The sequence below is a fragment of the Emys orbicularis genome, chromosome 9 (assembly GCF_028017835.1).
Source record: "Emys orbicularis isolate rEmyOrb1 chromosome 9, rEmyOrb1.hap1, whole genome shotgun sequence".
Classification (NCBI taxonomy): Eukaryota; Metazoa; Chordata; order Testudines; family Emydidae; genus Emys; species Emys orbicularis.
The window spans coordinates 50,023,966-50,042,044 of record NC_088691.1 but is presented as its reverse complement, the minus strand read 5'-3'; the positions used below and the strand labels follow the sequence as shown (position 1 = coordinate 50,042,044).

The following is an 18,079-nucleotide window of genomic DNA, read 5'->3' as shown; positions in this document are numbered from 1 at the left end:
CCTATAGCAGACATCCTAACTGTTATGTTCTTAAGCTGTTGATGAATGAGGGATGCATGCTTCCCTTCCCCACTGTCCTTATGTTCTCACTCTTTACCCCTTTGGCCTTGTCTACATTAGAAAGTATGGTGTTTAAGCATTTCATCATTTTAAACAGTTGAGTTAGCTGACCATGACTGCGGTCAGCATAGACTAGGACAAGTCGTGTTTGATATGATGAGAGAGAGTTAATCATGCAGTCTAGCTGACAGCATGTTGAACATGACTTGTCTGCACTAACCACAAAGCCCTGGTTAGTCTATGTTGGCTAACTGTGTTGTTAAAAATCATGATTAAACACAATAACATTTGTTAATATAAACAAGACCTAAAATGCATTCCCCTCCCACTCTCCAATGCGTTTTCTTCCCTGCAGGTCTCCCCCTAGACATATGTCCAATCTACATTATAAAAACTTTGCTGATATAACTACACTGGCAAACTCTCCTAGTTAAGATGCAGCTTATACCATCAAGAATGCTTTTACTGGTATAGTTTATTTTGTTCAGGGAGCTAGTATAAGTTATACTGACAAAAGCACTTTTTTGCTGGTATAATTATGTCTACATTAAGGCTTTTGTTGGTATAAAAATGTTGTACAAAAAAAATCACACCCCTCTCTCACATTGCTATTCTAGAAAAAGTTTCTAGTGTAGACCTGCCCATAGTAACTCTGCTTATGCTATTGATGAGGAACACACACTTGGATTTCCCCCATCCAAGCTCTCCACTGGCTAAGGAAACTTCAGCTTAGTCTTGTTATAGCCCAAGGCTGGCATTAAGGGCTGTACACATGCACATTTCCCCCATTGCATGTCTCGGCTAGCATGTGTAATAGTCTTGTTGTCATGTACCGTCATGCTGGTGATGTGGGATGCACACAATCTTGCCCTCCTCTTATGTCTTTGCTGAACAATAAGACAGCTTGACCCAGAATGAACAGTAGGGAAAGAGGTTCCATGAGTTACATACAAACAGCTTTCTTTCTGGGACATATTCTATTACTGCAGGTGGCATACAAGAGAAACTCCATTAAAGAAATGCTCTGTAGTAGTAGTCTTTTTCTCTTCCAAAAAAACCAGGATAAAAATATTGCTTTCCTCTTGTAGTTAGAAACTGAAGACAATTCAAGAGCAAATTATATACAACACTTGTTTGTAATGAAATTGAGGTAATCATGTTTCCTGTGCACGAAATGAGTAATACTAACATAGTAATACTAACTATGCTGATTCTGTTCTGTATGTCTCTTACTTAAAATCTGCAAATACAGTAAGCTGTCTCTTTTTTTTATTATGCAGAGCTGTTAATAATTATATCCATTATGCTTTATTGAATGAATTTTGTGATTTGTTTTGCCATCTTTTGACATTTCAGAAAGTTCTTCTGATTATTTTTGGTTTGTAAGGTTGCTGAGTAATCATAGTTGGTTTGGGTAATATTGGTATTCCTGCCTGAACACATTCACCTCGGACGCTCTCTTAAAATAGTGGGCCATGTGGTCCAAAGACGCAAACATGCAAATGGAACTATGCAGGCAGATGCCTGTACTTGCATTCAGCCCATGGTCTCTGTGTAGGTGCAGGGGTCCATCTGCCTAGATCCAAATGTAACCTTAGCATTGGTAATGCTAAGCAAAAATTCAAAATTAAGATGACTTTTGCGAGCCCATTTCAAACTGTATCTTGTATGCCTAGTTAAATTTTTAATTTTTCTTCCCTCATGGGATATGAAAATCTACTGAATTCCTCTCTGAAAATGATTGTGTGTGAAGTCCCTGGCTATGTTTTTGTTTTTTCTGGAGAGGTGCCGTTAACAGTCTAAAACAAGCATTTGTGTCAACTATAAGAAATACAGTGTGTCTAAATGCTATGATTTCTTGGCATTGAGGCCTGAATGTAGGATGTTTTATCTCTTGTTTAATATCCCTTCATTACTCAGTATAAACACCAGTCAGTCCCTGAAGATTGTAGATGAATTAGATTGTTGTTCGGGGCAGAGGGTTTCATTGTTCACATCTTGTCTTTCCTCACTTACAAGTAGAGTCATGGTCTCTGACTGGTATAAATACATAGTGGAGTAGTCAGTTGCTTGCTAACTGATTTTAATAGATGGGAGCACAGAGCTAACTGATTATGTCCTCTCTGGGGAATTTAACTGCCAGCCAAGGAAATGAATATTTAGCATTCCACTGAAACTTTCAATAATCAATCATCAACCAGGCATACCCAGTACTATACTGCTTTCTAGATAATTTTGGTCCGCTAACACTAAGCTTCTTTGATTATAGAAATATCCATTTATTTTACCCTTTTTATGCTTCTTGTTTGCAGATTCCCTCTAAAGGACTCAAAACGTCTGATCCAGTGGTTAAAAGCAGTTCAAAGGGACAACTGGACTCCCACCAAGTACTCCTTTCTCTGCAGCGAGCATTTCACCAAAGATAGTTTCTCCAAACGGCTGGAAGATCAGCATCGGCTACTCAAGCCGACAGCTGTGCCAACCATCTTTCAGCTCACAGAGAAGAAAGACGACAATCAGGATTATGTCAAAACTAGAGTTAAAATAGCAAGCCAAATACCTGTAAGGGATGGAGATCAACCAAGGGAAGGAGGCTGTGAGGTAGTTGAGAGAACCTCATATTCTGACCAAGACTTTATGGTAATGCAAAGGACTAAAGAGATGGAGCAAGTGACTCTGCAAGCTGAAATTGGGTCAATGTCTGAGCAAGGAGAGAATGTCTGTGGGCAGTTGGAAGGGCCTCTGAGAAGGATGTTAGTCGATAATTTAGTCACAAAGACAGGAGTCCAGAAAAAGCCAGAAAGACCATCTGTGGATGATTGTTCTGAAAGCGCTGTCCATACTGAGAGTTGGATAACAGATAGAAGTGGAATATCAATTGATGACTTCACACCTCCAGTATCTGGGGCTTGCAAATTTATTGGCTCTCTCCACTCTTACAGCTTTTCCTCTAAGCACACCAGAGAGAAGCCATCTTTCCCAAAAGAGCAACTTGAGAAGAAAAGGCCAAAGAGAGATGTGGAACCAAGCTGCAGCAGCAGTATCATGGGGCACAATAAGACCTTAGCAGAAAGCTCCCCTAATTCATCACTTACTGCAACCCCTCAGAAACCTTCACAAAGTTTGTCAGCATCCCCTGCAGACCTTACCCCTCAGCCAGCAACAGAGGCTGTGGTAGGGCAGAAAGGAGAGACAGATGCCAACCCCATGTCAATCAATGAGGTCATCATCTCGGCCTCAGGAGCTTGCAAGCTCATTGACTCCCTCCATTCATACTGTTTCTCCTCTAGGCAAAGCAAAAACGAAGTGTGCTGCCTACGGGAGCAGGTGGAGAAAAAGAATGGAGAGCTGAAGCTGTTGAGGCAGAGAATCAGCCGCTCTGACAGTCAAGTCAAGAAGCTGAAGGAGAAGCTGGATGAACTAGAGAAGATCAGTTTCCCATACTTGAACAGTCTGCTGTCCCAGGACTGTGGTCAGTACCCTCAGTGCCTTTGTAATTGGGGCAGAATATCTAGTTAAAGTGCACCTCTTTTGTAAGACTTTACGGTCATCTCTCATCTAGGGTAGTGTATTTTGCCTTGCTTCTAAATAGAAAGTACTCCAATTAGTCTCTACTTTCCCTTCCCCGGCCATTTTTAACTAGTTTAATTTCTACTTGAAGCTGATCATAAAGGCCATAAGGATTTATTCGTCATGTTTAAGGAGCTAGAAGTATGCTAGGGCCTAATTTTAAAGCCCAACTAGACCACAGCAAATCTGAGCCCAACCCTAGCTCATTGAGTTGTTTCATAATGACCCAAATTTGACACTTGTGGTCAGGTGGGTCCCATTGGGTTTGGGTAGTGTTGCAAGCATCTACCTGACAATGCTGTCTCCACCCAGCCCATTGCTCCCTATCCCTGTTGTGCTGGACTTTGGGCTCAGGAGCCCTGGATCCCTCACCCCAACCTCACACTCTGCTTATCCTGTGGGAGGCTCTAGTAGTGGCACTGCTGGGTGCAGACACTACGTGATACATCATACTCCATCAGGGCTCCTTCCTGCAGCACTGGGGTGGCAGTCCTAGAAGCGCTCCTCCAGGATCTTGGCCACCTGGCAGTGGCTCTGGACATCTCCAGCGCCTCTGCCCAGGCTGGGGGCAAGCATTGAGCCCGCCCAGCCAGCCCACGCATCAGGCCAGCCAAGTCAGCATCGTCTCTCTCTTGCCATGTTGCCGTGTGTGTGCAGGTGCCCCACCCTGACCTGCAAGGCAGTGCAGAGTGGACACCTGGAACACTCCAAGCCTCCTCTCTGCATCCTGGCACCGCTGTGGCCTCCTGTTTGGGATTACAAAGGCCCCTTCCCATGCAGCTCTCCCAGAATGCCTGGTATTGTCAACTTCTCCAACCAGCCGCCGCCACCTCCACTGGGCTCTGGGGACAGGGATCCTTCCGTCTCTCCCTTCAGCCTGGTGCCAGCCTAGCTCCCTCGTAGCTGGAATCTGTCCCAAGCCCGAAAGAGTCGAGTTATTTTCATATCCAACACAAACCTGACACTTGTAGTTGGGTCCTGTCAGGCTTGGGTCAAGTTGCAAGCCTCTATAAGGAACCTGTTCTCTGCAGTCAGAGTTTGTGTGTGACTTACTAGCCACTGTCATTAGCAATTCACTAGATACTCATTGTGCAGTACCTGGTTGTATGGAGTGCAGTGGGCTGCATTCAATGAAGCCGAGCCTCCCAGCACCATCTTATTTGACTCTCTTTGAACCATGTTTTCACAATCTGATAATCTGTAAGTGGACTGGCACAGATCCTAGGTGCTTGAGAAGCCCCCAATAGCCTTTTATCTTGATTTAAGAAGTAGTTTAGTTCTTGCCTCTTAATAATTGCATTGCAAAGAGTTCTTAGGATAAGAATAGGATAGAACATAATACTCAAAATATTATAATGCTGTTATATAAATCAATGGCATGCTCTTACCTGGAATGCTGTATTTAGCTCATCTCCAAAAAGCTATAGCAGAAATTGCAGGGGCCAGAGACAGGTGACTAAACTGATTAAGGCTATGCTGTCACAGACTTCCAGTGTGATCTTGGGCAAGTCACTCAGGCCTGGTCTGCACTTAAAAGTTGGGTCAGCAGAACTATGGTGCTCAGGGGTATGAAAAATTCATACTCCTGAGTGCCATAGCTCTGCCGACCTAACCCCCAGTATAAGCACAGCTAGATCAACAGAAAAATTCTTCCGTCGACCTAGCTACCGCTGCTGTGGGAGGTGGATTAACTACAGCAACAGAAAAGCTCCTTCTGTCACTGTAGAAAACCTCCACAGAATTAGCACCCATAGTGTAGACATAGCCTTAGTCTTCCTGCGCCTCAGTTCCCTCACCATAAAATGTGGATAATAGTTACTCTAAAATAGCTGTTGCCACTCAAGAAAGAGAACTTGGAATCATTGTGGATAGTTCTCTGAAAACATCCACAGAATGTGCAGCGGCAGTCAAAAAAGCGAACAGAAGCATCATTAAGAAAGGGATAGATAGTAAGACAGAAAATATCATATTGCCTCTATATAAATCCATGGTACGCCCACATCTTGAATACTGTGTGCAGATGTGGTCACCCCATCTCAAAAAAGATGTATTGGAATTGGAAAAGGTTCAGAAACAAAAATGATTAGGGGTAGGGAACAGCTTCCATATGAGGAGAGATTAATAAAATTGGGACTTTTCAGCTTGGAAAAGAGACTACTAAGGGAGGATATCATAGAGGTCTATAAAATCATGACTGGTGTGGAGAAAGTAAATAAGTGTTATTTACTCCTTCTCATAACACAAGAACTCAGGGTCACCAAATGAAATTAATAGGCAGCAGGTTTAAAACAAACAAAAGGAAGTATTTCTTCACACAATGCACAGTCAACCTGTGGAACTCTTTGCCAGTGGATGTTGTGAAGGCCAAGACTATAACAAGGTTCAAAAAAGAACTAGATATATTCATGGAGGATATATTATTATATTATTAGCCAGGATGGGCAGCGATGGTGTCCCTAACCTCTGTTTGCCAGAAGCTGGGAATGGGAGACAGGGAATGGATCACTTGATGATTATCTGTTCTATTCATTCCCTCTGGGGCACCTGGCATTGGCCACTGTCAGAAAACAGGATACTGGGTTGATGGACCTTTGGTCTGACCCAGTATGGACATTCTTATGATATGGAGAGGCTTCTGTATGAGAAGAGAGTGAGAAGACTAGGACTGTTTAGAGGAGATGAATAAGGAGGGGTATAAGATAGAGATATATGAAATAATGAATGCTGTGGAGAAGGTAAATCAACATTTTCTATTTATTCCTTTTTATTATACAAGAACAAGGAGACATAAAATTGGGTCACAACTTTAAAACTGATAAACTTTTACATAATGAATAATTAACTTGTGGAACTCATTGTCACAAAATATCATTTAGGCCAAATATTTAGTAGGATTCAAAAGAGGAGTAGACCTCTAGACCTTTAGATGAATACAGAGAACATCCAGAATTATGTTACAAAGGATACATAATATAAAGAATATAAACCCTCATTCTTCAGAGCGTAAGCCAGCCCCCAACTGACAGTGTTGGGAAGAAAAACTTTCCCTAGGGGTATTCCATTATGAGGTTTTTTACCTCTTTCTCTGAAGCTTCTAGTACTAGCCAGTGTCAGAGACAGGCTACTGGTGTAAATGGACAACTGCTCTGATCTGGTGTGGCAATTCCTATCTTTAAGCTCAACTAAGATAATATAAACTACCTGCTTATATTTAGGGTTGCCACCCAACCTTATTTTTCCATGAGAAGGTCCCAATTTTAATAGGTCTTTCCCATGGAAAAATCCCACATTTTAATGTAGATGGAAAAAATATCACTAAAGTGATGTCAAGGTTGTGTGTTTTTTGTTTGTTTGTCCCTGCAGGATTACATAGTAGAAGTGAATCCGTTCAAAATTTGTAACTTCATCCAGGGTTTCCAACAATACTATAAACCACAAAATCAAAGCTTAAATAGCTAGTAGTACAAGTCACTAAAACCCTGCAACAGGCTTGTGATTGGTACCTTTTGGTGCATATTTTTTTACTCTTTGTGTGTCAATATAAAATAATTACCTTAATTTAAACTGCTAGACAATTTTTTTAGGTTTACATAATTTGTCTTAATATATTTTTAATAAGTTCACATTTGTTGGAACTCCTACAAATTAGCTTCTTATAAAATTGGTCCTTTGAAAGATGCTTTGCCCTAATTTCGTAAGCACCATGACTGATTTTTCTGAAATACATGTGCTGTATGTTGGAGGACAAGAATCAAACCTTTTTAATAGGAGTTCTGAAAATTGCCAGATCTAATATTTTTTCCAAGATAGAAAGCAATATGTAGATAATCAAACAAATTCTAAGTGATTATAAATTGTTTAATGCATAAAGTTTACATTGGTAAAGTTTTAACTGCTGTCCATAAATCTTAAAGAAGAGTTTATTTTAATCTTAGCATTCTGTTGGCATGTACCACCTACTCACGCTTCCGTCTTCTTGTTTATATACACCTCTACCCCGATATAACGTGACCTGATATAACACAAATTCGGATATAACGCGGTAAAGCAGTGCTCCGGTGGGGCGGGGCTGCGCACTCTGGCAGATCAAAGCAAGTTCAATATAACGTGGTTTCCCCTATAACACAGTAAGTTTTTTTGGCTCCCAAGGACAGCGTTATATCGGGGTAGAGGTGTAGTATTAAAAAAACCCTAATAAAACTGCAGCCAACTGTTGAGTTGGGCAGTTTATATTTTGTATGAGTGCTAAGGGTAGATTGATACACAAAGCTAAATTGAGAGTGCTTTTCATTTCCTGAGAATCACATAACAGAGACTCCATAATTTATCAGTTAAATAATAATACTATTGGAAGAGAGAAGGTGAATGAGGTAATATCTTTTATTGTACACCTGCTGGGGGTGGAAGAGACAAGTTTTTGAGCTATCCAGAGTTCTTCAGGTCTGTGTGGCCATGAATGACAGCTTGGGAAACAAGCAGTTAAGGCTGAAACGTTGCTTTGTTTTGTCTGAACTCTGAGTTGGGAAGGGCATGTCTCCCTTACCACGGCAGTTTTATCAGTTTGCATCTCAGCCAGAATGTGGTATATTTCCAGTGAAAATGTACAGCCAAACTTGCATGTTTCTTTTCTAAATATATGGCCTATGAGGGTGTATGTAAGGTGACTAGATAGACTGACTTTGGAGGTTGATGATGCTAATTATTTTATGCCCTGGTTCCAGTACAGCAAGCCATTTGGCTGACCTCCCCTGTTCCCTGGCACTCTGCCACCCCACTAAAACTGCTGGTGCCAAGATGAACCTTACACCCATCTGCAACTGGCCCCCAACACGGAGTCTCCCTATTGAATTGTCATATATTCTGACATGTATTGGAGTCTGGGGTTGCTCATAGCCCAGAGCGTGCCAGTGTGAGAGTCTGGGATCTGAAGTGTTAAAGATTTTACTGTATGTCAGAGCGTGCAGTAAATCATTTGATAGGTGCCAGAGTCCTAGAAAAAGGCAGCTGGGACCAAAATTCATCTCCGGAGGGAGAGTAAAGATATTGGGGGGAAGAAATAAAGATCTAAAGCATGGGGGAAATGCTCCTGAAAAGCAGTGGAGGGTCAGGAGAGTAGGAGAATGTTATGAACAGCCTGCTCTGATTGGAGACAATTACTGCCAAATCCTCTTGTCCTGCTTTAAGGCTTCTCTTAACTACCAAATCCTTCCACACCTCACCCCCTTTGACTATATTTAGAGCAGTCCAGGTTTTCTGTTTTGAAGGTTGGGTCATGCTAATTGTGCAACTGCTGTGTATCAGGTCAGTTACTTTTGTAAGAGCCTGTTTTAAATTGAACTACAACTCCCAGCAGACACTGGAATAACATTCTCACCTAATCATGAGATCATTTCCTATATTACCATCTTGTCAACCAAGTCCAAAACATTTCCTGGTGAACAAGGAAAGATTAGGGAGCTAAGGTGAGCAATCTAAAAATAACCCTGGAGAATATGGCCAGCAGTGCAGCAACCACAGGTATGGTTAAATGCTGTATTTATTAGTCAAAGGGTTAAAATTCTATCATTCAAAGGTTTTTGCTTCACTGGAATCCCTTTTTAATCTAGTGTCTGCTTTTGTGAAGGCTGTGTTATTAAAAACAAAAACAGGGAAGAATTGATTCACATCTGAAGCTACCTGAATTATTTGAAAAATCAGTATAACATTTAGACTTCCCCAAAATTAGGTTTGTTTTAGAAGTCTTACTAAACCTAATATACATACATTGGTGTTCATAATTCTTGCACTTGAATGAAAACAATTTTGGGTGAATTGGATGGCTTTTGAGATTGGTAATACTAATAGGATATAAACATGGGGCTTTTATTTTTGTGCACTAGTTGAATCTGACACCTCTTCAGTGGTCTGTGTGAAGTGAGCAGGTGTTCCCAATCCAGACTGGGTTAGCATTACAAAGCCAGTCAGCAAAATCATGCCTTTATTGATGGTGTCAGAGGCCAAGAGTTGAACAATCCTGGAGGCTGAATACTCTCATCCCTTTAAGTGGTTGCTCCAAATCAGGGCAGTAGCACATTGCTGGGGCAGTGGCGGGATGTTGCCCTGCTGATTCCTCTGCAATACCTGTTCTATGGACAAAGGGAGGGTCTCAGTCTCTGAGGCTGTCTGGCATAAACCTGCCATCAGCACTAAATTAATTTAAAAATTAATTTAATTTAAAAAAACAGAATGCAGGGCTCCAGATAGATTAATTTTCAGCTCATTTTAGCATCAATCTCTGACCCGATAGTCTCAGGAGGTAGCAAAATCGGACATCACTTTTTGTGATCTTGCTTCTTTAATGTAGGAATGTGTGTTAGGAGTTGGATGGGAGGGATATCAGACAATTATATCCAATGTGAAACCTCCCCTTCCTTTCACTAGCTCAGCCAGAAGCTATGAGCTTGATGCAGGAATTCCTGGGTGAAATTTGATAGCCTATGTTATGCAGCAGGACAGACTAGATGATCATAATGGACTCTTCTCGCCTTAACGTGTATGAAACTAGGGAAAGATTTGAAAATCCCTCACACTGTGTGCTGGTGTTGAGACACCCTAATAGCTGAGGGGGGCAGTTTAGCAAATGTTTAGGAGGGGGGATTTGTTCAGTGAATTTGTTCAGTTCAAGACTATAACAGGGTTTAAAAAAGAATTAGATAAATTCATGGAGGATAGGTCCATCAATGGCTATTAGCCAGGATGGGCAGGGATGGTGTCTCTGTTTGCCAGAAACTGGGACTGGGAGACAGGGAATGGATCCCTTGATGATTATCTGTTCTGTTCATTCCCTCTGGGGCACCTGGCATTGGCCACTGTCGATAGACAGGATACTGGGCTAGATGGACCTTTGGTCTGACCCAGTATGGCCATTCTTATGTTCTCTACCTGAAAAGGGTGTAGTGAGGATAAATACATTAAAGATTGTGAGGTGCTCAGATATACAGTGATGGGGAACATATAAGTACCCAAGGGCTTGTCTACACAGGGAAATTTACCAAAATCTCTATCATGAAATAACCTATTTCACAACAGCAAGTCTGGAATAACTCCCCATGTGGACACACTGTTTTGGAATAAAAGTGATTTTTATTTCTGAGCAATTACTCCACTTTGAAAGCACACTCATTAATCTGGAATAAAGCATCCACATGGGGAGCTATTCTGCAATAGTTACTTTGGTCAATTTCCCTGTGTAGACCAGCTCTAAGATAAATAGAACAAGTGGGTGTGACAAACATTAAGCGGGATGGGAGAAGGAGGACAAGGGTGTCAGTGATAAGAATGTGTTAACATAGGCCTTGGCTACACTTGCAGCTGTACAGTGCTGTGAGTTAAACCTGTCTTCGTACAGCTGAGTAGGGAAAGCGCTGCAGTCTGTCCACATTGACAGTTGCCAGCGCACTGTCGTGGCCACATTTGCGGCAATTGCAGCACCATTGGGAGCGGTGCATTATGGGCAGCTATCCCACAGAGCACCTCTTCCCATTCTGGCACCATGGGTTGTGGGAAGGGGGCGTGGGTGCTGGGGATTCTGGGTCCTGTCCCAATGCCCCGTGATGCATCGCTTCACATCCCAGAAATCCCTTTGTTTCCGTCCACCTTTGGCGCCATCTTTCAGTGGTTTCTGTGTAGCGCGATCTGTCTGCGGGAAATGGAGCCCAAACTGTTGAGGTGTATGCTGACGAGTCTCGCCAGCACGTCACGTTTGGCTGTCGAACTATTCCTTAAGGTCCAAAGTGACAGTGAGAGTGAGGAGTCCGACGATGCTATCGAGCCGCGTAATGCGTACGACACGAAATTGCTTGTGGCATTCACTGACATGCTCAGCACCATGGAACGCCGCTTTTGGGCTCGGGAAACAAGCACTGAGTGGTGGGATCACATCGTCATGGAAGTCTGGGATGACGAGCAGTGGCTGCAGAACTTTCGGATGAGAAAAGCCACTTTCATGGGACTGTGTGAGGAGCTCGCCCCCACTCTGTGGCGCAAGCACACGAGATTGAGAGCTGCCCTGCCAGTGGAGAAGTGGGTGGCTATTGCAATCTGGAAGCTGGCAACTCCAGACAGCTACTGGTCGGTCGCAAACCAGTTTGGAGTGGGAAAGTCGACCTTTGGAATCGTGTTGATGCAAGTTTGCAAGGCCATTAATCGCATCCTACTCAGAAGAACCGTGACTCTGGGTAACGTGCAGGACATAGTGGATGGCTTTGCACAAATGGGTTTCCCTAACTGTGGAGGGGCGATAGATGGGACGCACTTTCCTATTCTGGCACCACCCCACCTAGGATCCGAGTACGTTAATCGGAAGGGGTATTTCTCTATGGTTCTCCAGGCGCTTGTGGATCACTGTGGGCGTTTCATTGACATTAACACAGGCTGGCCAGGAAAGGTGCATGACGCACGCATCTTTCGGAACACTTGGCTGTTCAGGAAGCTGCAGGACGGGACTTTTTTCCCAGAGCGGAAGATCACAGTAGGGGAAGTTGAAATGCCCATTGTGATCCTTGGAGATCCCGCTTACCTGTTAATGCCGTGGCTCATGAAACCCTACACAGGGAGCCTTGACAGCAGCAAGGAACGGTTCAACTACAGGCTGAGCCGGTGCCGAATGACTGTGGAGTGTGCCTTTGGCCATTTAAAGGGCCACGGGCGATCTCTGTATGGGAAGCTGGACTTGGCCGAACACAGCATCCCCGCGGTTATATCAGCGTGCTGTACCCTCCATAATATTTGTGAAGGGAAGGGTGAAAGCTTCACTTAGGCATGGACCTCCGAGGTTGAACACCTGGAGGCTGAATTTGCACAGCCAGAGAGCAGGGCTATTATAGGGGCCCAGCGCGGGGCTGCAAAGATTAGGGATGCCTTGAGGGAGCAATTTGAGGCTGAAAACCAGCAGTGATATCTGGTGCCCTGCACAGGAGTGAAGTGCAGTAGTTCCAATCTTTAGGAATCAGTGTTTGCTAAACAGACTTGCAGTGCCTGTTTATTTCCTGGGCTAAGGAATCTTTTACTTTATGCAATAATAAAGAATGTTTTCAAAGCCAAAAAATCCATTTATTGAAAAGAACATTTATTTATTGAAAAGAAACACAACTGCTTGGGAATCAGAAAGGGCAAGGGGGTGGAGTGGGGAACGGTACAATCACAGATTCGCGTATGTCCTGTCTGGTGTGCTGTGCAGTGAGTGCTGCACTTCAGGATAGCTATACTGCATGGTGATGGGGGGTTGAGTGCAGAGGGTAAGGGTCAAGGTTTTCAGGGCTGGGTGGTGAAGATACTGGTGTTGGAGGCAGCTGGTGGCGTGAAGAACCTGGAAGTTGGGGAAAGTGGGTTGGAGGTAACAGTGGGGCACAAGGGAAAGAGTTTTGGGACAAGGGCTGTGGGGGGGGGCATTTGCGTTTGCGGTACTGCTCCTTCTGCATGGCTACGAGCTCCTGGATAGCATCTGCTTGGCGCTCCAGGATGCTTATGAGCCTATCCGTGCTTTGCTGCTGGTGCTCCGTGCTTTGCCGCTGGTGCGCTGTGTTTTCCTGGTGGATCCTGCTTTCTCTCTCCCTCCAGTTCTGTGCTTTTTCATTCTCTTTAATAGATTGCCGCATCACTTCTTGCAGCATGTCTTTGATTTTTCGCGGTCTCTTCCTGAGTCTTTGCAGTCTCTGAGCAGGCGATAAGAGGGACGGCTGAGGTCTCAAGGTTGTTGCAGCTGTATAGGCAAAATGCAACATTTAATAGAGGCAGCATTGTTTATAGCAGACAGAGTAATGATTTCCCCCGCACTTAAGGAGGGCACACACAGGGTCTACACAATAGCATAATTTTCCCGTCCCAAACAGAGCACACATAACCCACGGGAGCCTCAAAATGGTGAGTAAGGGGGACTGATTGTTTCAGGGCTGTACTGTCCTCTGGGTTTCTGTGCCTTGGGGAGAGCCAACAGCTGCAGGGGGCACCTACACTGAACACTGTCCCAACATTTTCCACAGGAGTTCGTCCTGGACGATATCTTGCTGCTGAGGGTGACCTGGGAAGCAAGGGAGGGTCTTCTACTGCAATGCGGCTGCCGCCCTGGCCCATATGCAGCTTGCCTGTGTGCTGCAATGGTCCCCCCGCCCCTCGCGGCACAGTGGCACGGACACGTTAACCTGGCTGGGACAAGGACCACGGTGGCTCTCCCGATAAACCTGCACAAGCGCATTGCACACATTCTGGATGAGACATTCGAAGAGATTACCGAGGCCGATTACCGCGATGTGATAAACCACATCAATGCACTATTCCGCATCTAGGCATGCATGCCTAACCCTCCTCTCCCAAAGAGCCCGCACCGAAAAAATTCCTTCCCGAAAAAAAAACCGCTTACCGGGAACCTTCTCTTCTGCTTGTCCTCCACCAAGTACCGGCCGCTGCGACTGGCTACCTTCCTTCTGGCTCGAGAACAGCTCCTGGCTGCATGCCTCCAGGGATTCCGGGGTGTCTCCATCCGCCCCACCACCCTCAGTCCCGTTTTCCTCCTCCTCCCCCCCCCCCCCCCCACCGGCTATGAAGTGTCCATGGTGGAGCTCGGAGTGGAGGTGGGGTTAACCCCAAGTATCGCATCCAGTTCTTTGTAGAATCGGCAGATCGCGGGGGGAGCACCCGAGCGGCCGTTTGCGTCGCGGGCTTTGCAGTAGGCACTCCGCAGCTCCTTCACTTTAGTCCTGCACTGCAGGGCGTCCTGGTCATGGCCCCTTTCCATTATGTCCTTTGATACCTTCCCGAAGGTATCGTAATTCCTACGGCTGGAGCGCAGCTGGGACTGGACAGCTTCCTCCCCCCAAACACTGATGAGGTCCAGCAACTTGCCATTGCTCCATGCTGGGGCTCACTTGGTGCGTGGAGGCATGGTCACCTGGAAAGATTCGCTGATAGCACTCCACTCCACGCCACGCCTGGCTGAGCAAACAGGAAGGGGATTTTTAAAATTCCCAGGGAATTTTAAGGGCGGGTCACATGGTTGGTTACCTGAGGCCAGGGCAGTAGAGTTTGAACTGATGACCAGAGTGGCTAGAACAGGCATTGTGGGATACTGATGAATACTTCTGGAGGCCAGTCACAGCGCATTGGGCAGCCACACTGGCGCTGCAGCGGCGGCGCAATACACGATATTCCTCTCGGGGAGGTGGAGTACATGCAGCACTGCAGCCACGGAGATACAGCGCTGTAAGTGCCTTGCCAGTGTGGACGGGGAGTGAGTTACAGCACTGGGAGAGGCTTTATTGTGCTGTAACTCACAAGTGTACCCAAGGCCATAGGTTAATTTTGTGCACAGGTTGATGGTTTTGAATCTTTTAAAGATTTAAAATCCACACACACAGAGTATCATCAGTTTTCTTCAGATGAATAATCCTGTCCTCCTTCCCCTAGTTAAACTGTCTAGGTTTTTATATTGCGTCTATCACCATAGTATTTGATTGGAAATGGCTCTACTGCTGTGTTAGCCACCAGAACAGAGGATTCCACCCAAGGAATCACTCTTTTGGCCATGGGAGAGAAAAGGAGGTACCCTTTTCCCACATTACACCCAAATTAAAAAGAGATGGGGAGAGGAAGAGAAAAGATGCTGCTGTTTCTTCCATTCCTTTTTTGTCCCTGTTTGTATTGTTTCTCCTCTTTCTCTTGGTGAGATCACACACTTTGTCATAATAGACTATATAATATGAATTAAAATAGAAACAGTGCTATACTGTACAGTTTTGGAGGAGGGATAGCTCAGTGGTTTGAGCATTGGCCTGCTAAACCCAGGGTTGTGAGTTTAATCCTTGAGGGGGCCAGTTAGGGATCTCTGGCAAAAGTCTGTCTGGGGATTGCTCCTGCTCTGAGCAGGGGGTTGGACTAGATGACCTCCTGAGGTCCCTTCCAACCCTGATATTCTATGATTCTAAGCTTGCAGCAAAACCTCTGAATTCCGTAGCTTGTACTATGTTAATTAAGGAAGACCTGAAAGAAAGCTTATATCACTTATAATGCACAGTTTCCTTAGGACAGGGGTGGGCAAACTACGACCCATGGAGCGAATCCAGCCTGTCAGCCGTTTTAATCTGGCCAGCCAGCCGTTTTAATCCGTCCCTCGAGCTCCCCCTGGGGAGCGGGGTCTGGAACCACTCCTTGTGGCTCCCAGAAGCAGCGCATGGCCCCCCCTCCGGCTCCTACATGTAGGGGCAGCCAGGGGGCTCTGCTCTGCACACTGCTCCCGACCCAAGCGCCGCCCCCGCAGCTCCCATTGGCCGGGAACTGCAAGAGCTGCAGGAGCGGTGCCTGTGGATGGGGCAGCGTGCAGAGCTGCCTGGCCACACGTCCGCGTAGGAGCCGGAGAAGGGACATGTCACTGCTTCTGGGAGCCACTTGAGGAACCCCTCAGCCTCCCCCCGCGCCCCAACCCCCTGACCCAGCCCTGTCCGCCTCCCACCCTCCAAACCCCTCGATCTCATCCCAGAGCACCCTCCTGCACCCGAAACCTCTCATCCCCAGCCCCACCCCAGAGCCCACACCCCCAGCCAGAGCCCTTACTCCCCACCCCCACATCCTCCCCCAGCCCGGAGCCCCCACTGCACCCTGAACTCCTCATTTCTGGCCCCACCCTGGAGCCCACACCCCCAACCAGAGCTCTCACCCCCTCACACACCCCAACCCCAATTTTGTGAGCATTCATGGCCTGCCATACAATTTCTATTCCCAGATGTGGCCCTCAGGCCAAAAAGTTTGCCCACCTCTGCCTTAGGATGTTGGGGAGTTCCAAAATATGTAATTTTAACATTTTTTCTATATTCTGTGCTGCCAGAGAATTAGTACTAGCAGGCTACAGACGTCAGAAAGTCTTCTTGCAGAATTTTGATATGGTATGCTGTAGCACATGCTGACCCTGGTTATGCGATCTTCATTCAGAACAAAATACAAATCTTGTGAATGTTTAAAAATGGGGATGGAGTTTGATAGTTCTATAAAACAACATTGCAGAGGCAGGAAAGGAGAATAACTAGTCACAGAGTAGTAGAAACCAGTCAGAAGGATAGGGATTGATTGTATCTCTGCCTCAGCACTGGCTCCTATAGCAAAACGAAAGGAGTTACTATTAAGCTTGTTTTTGGTATAGGTGGGAATTTGACATCAAGGCCTGTCTTTGAATGAGAAAGATCAGATGACAGTTTGTCTGTGAATTTTGAGGGGTGAGGTGATAAAACACCTTGTTTGTTTAATTTGGGAGGGGAAATGGAAACCAGGAGATCTTGGCATAGCCTGTCTGTCAATAGGGAGTGGATTTGGTGATTGGGTTAGGAGTGTTGCGGACCTCATGGCTCCCCAAAGTGGGAAGGAGCAGAAATTGTCTATCTGGTGAACAGCCAGGCTAGGAATACTGGAGTTGATCAATGGAGATGCATGCATGAGGAGAGGACACCATGGGGGAGAAGTAGGGGATGCTGGGACAGTGTGTAGGGAAGGGTAGAAGCAGTGTGCATGGAAAGAGAGGCAATAACACTGGGAGAAGATGAAAATATGCAAGGGGGGAAGTATACCTACAGTGGGGGAGCAGTATGGAGAAGGTCAATAGTAGCTAAACTAACATCACAGTGAATTCCCTTGTCATTTCAACAGAGAAGGATAGCTTCAAATTTAGGTTGTGTTCTGTGGTCAGTCTGCAGCGTGCATGCATGCATGCACGCACCTTTAATTTTTTCAGTGGACATGATTTTCACAGATTCCAAGTTCAGAAGGGACCATTGTGTTACTCTAGTCTGACCTGTATAACGCAGGCCATACAACTTCCCAAAATAATTCCTAGAGCAGATCTTTTAGAAGAAACATCCAGTCTTGATTTTAAAATTGCCAGTGATGGAGAATCAACCATGACCCTTGGTAAGTTGTTCCACTGGTTAATTACCCTGACTAGTTGGAGTGAATGGGGCTAGAAGACTGAGCATTTTATCTTCTCCTGGCTTTTTCTGGCCTATTTCACCACCACTATGCATGTCATGGTTAAGCAATTGGGAGAGGACAGTGAGTTTATAGGTTTTATTATGTCTTTACTGCATCACATGATCACACACTCTATGGATTATACTACTGATGGATTTCATCCCAGTGTTTCACGTCTGATATCCAGAATGTTAGCAGTTCTCTTCTATGCAACAAAGTCCTTAAACTAAAATTCACATTCCCCAGTACTGTGAGGCACCTTTTGATAATGCAGCTGGTAGAATGTTTGCAAGAGTCCTGCTTGAAGCTTAGCTCCATAATAAGGAAAATATTCATCACCTCTTTAGAGTGATTCCTCTAAACAAGGATTACATTGCTAACACTCAAGTATCAGAGGGGTAGCCGTGTTAGTCTGAATCTGTAAAAAGCAACAGAGGGTCCTGTGGCACCTTTGAGACTAACA

General features: G+C 45.1%; 1 protein-coding gene across 1 annotated transcript in view; it reads left to right on the top strand.

The window, feature by feature from the left end:
- THAP4 (THAP domain containing 4) overlaps positions 1 to 18,079 on the top strand; it is a 62,139-nt gene that overhangs the window by 4,743 nt on the left and 39,317 nt on the right. Inside the window, exon 2 of the mRNA XM_065410902.1 lies at positions 2,373 to 3,532. Within this exon, the coding sequence (XP_065266974.1) occupies positions 2,373 to 3,532 (1,160 nt within the window). The remainder of the gene's footprint in view (positions 1 to 2,372; positions 3,533 to 18,079) is intronic.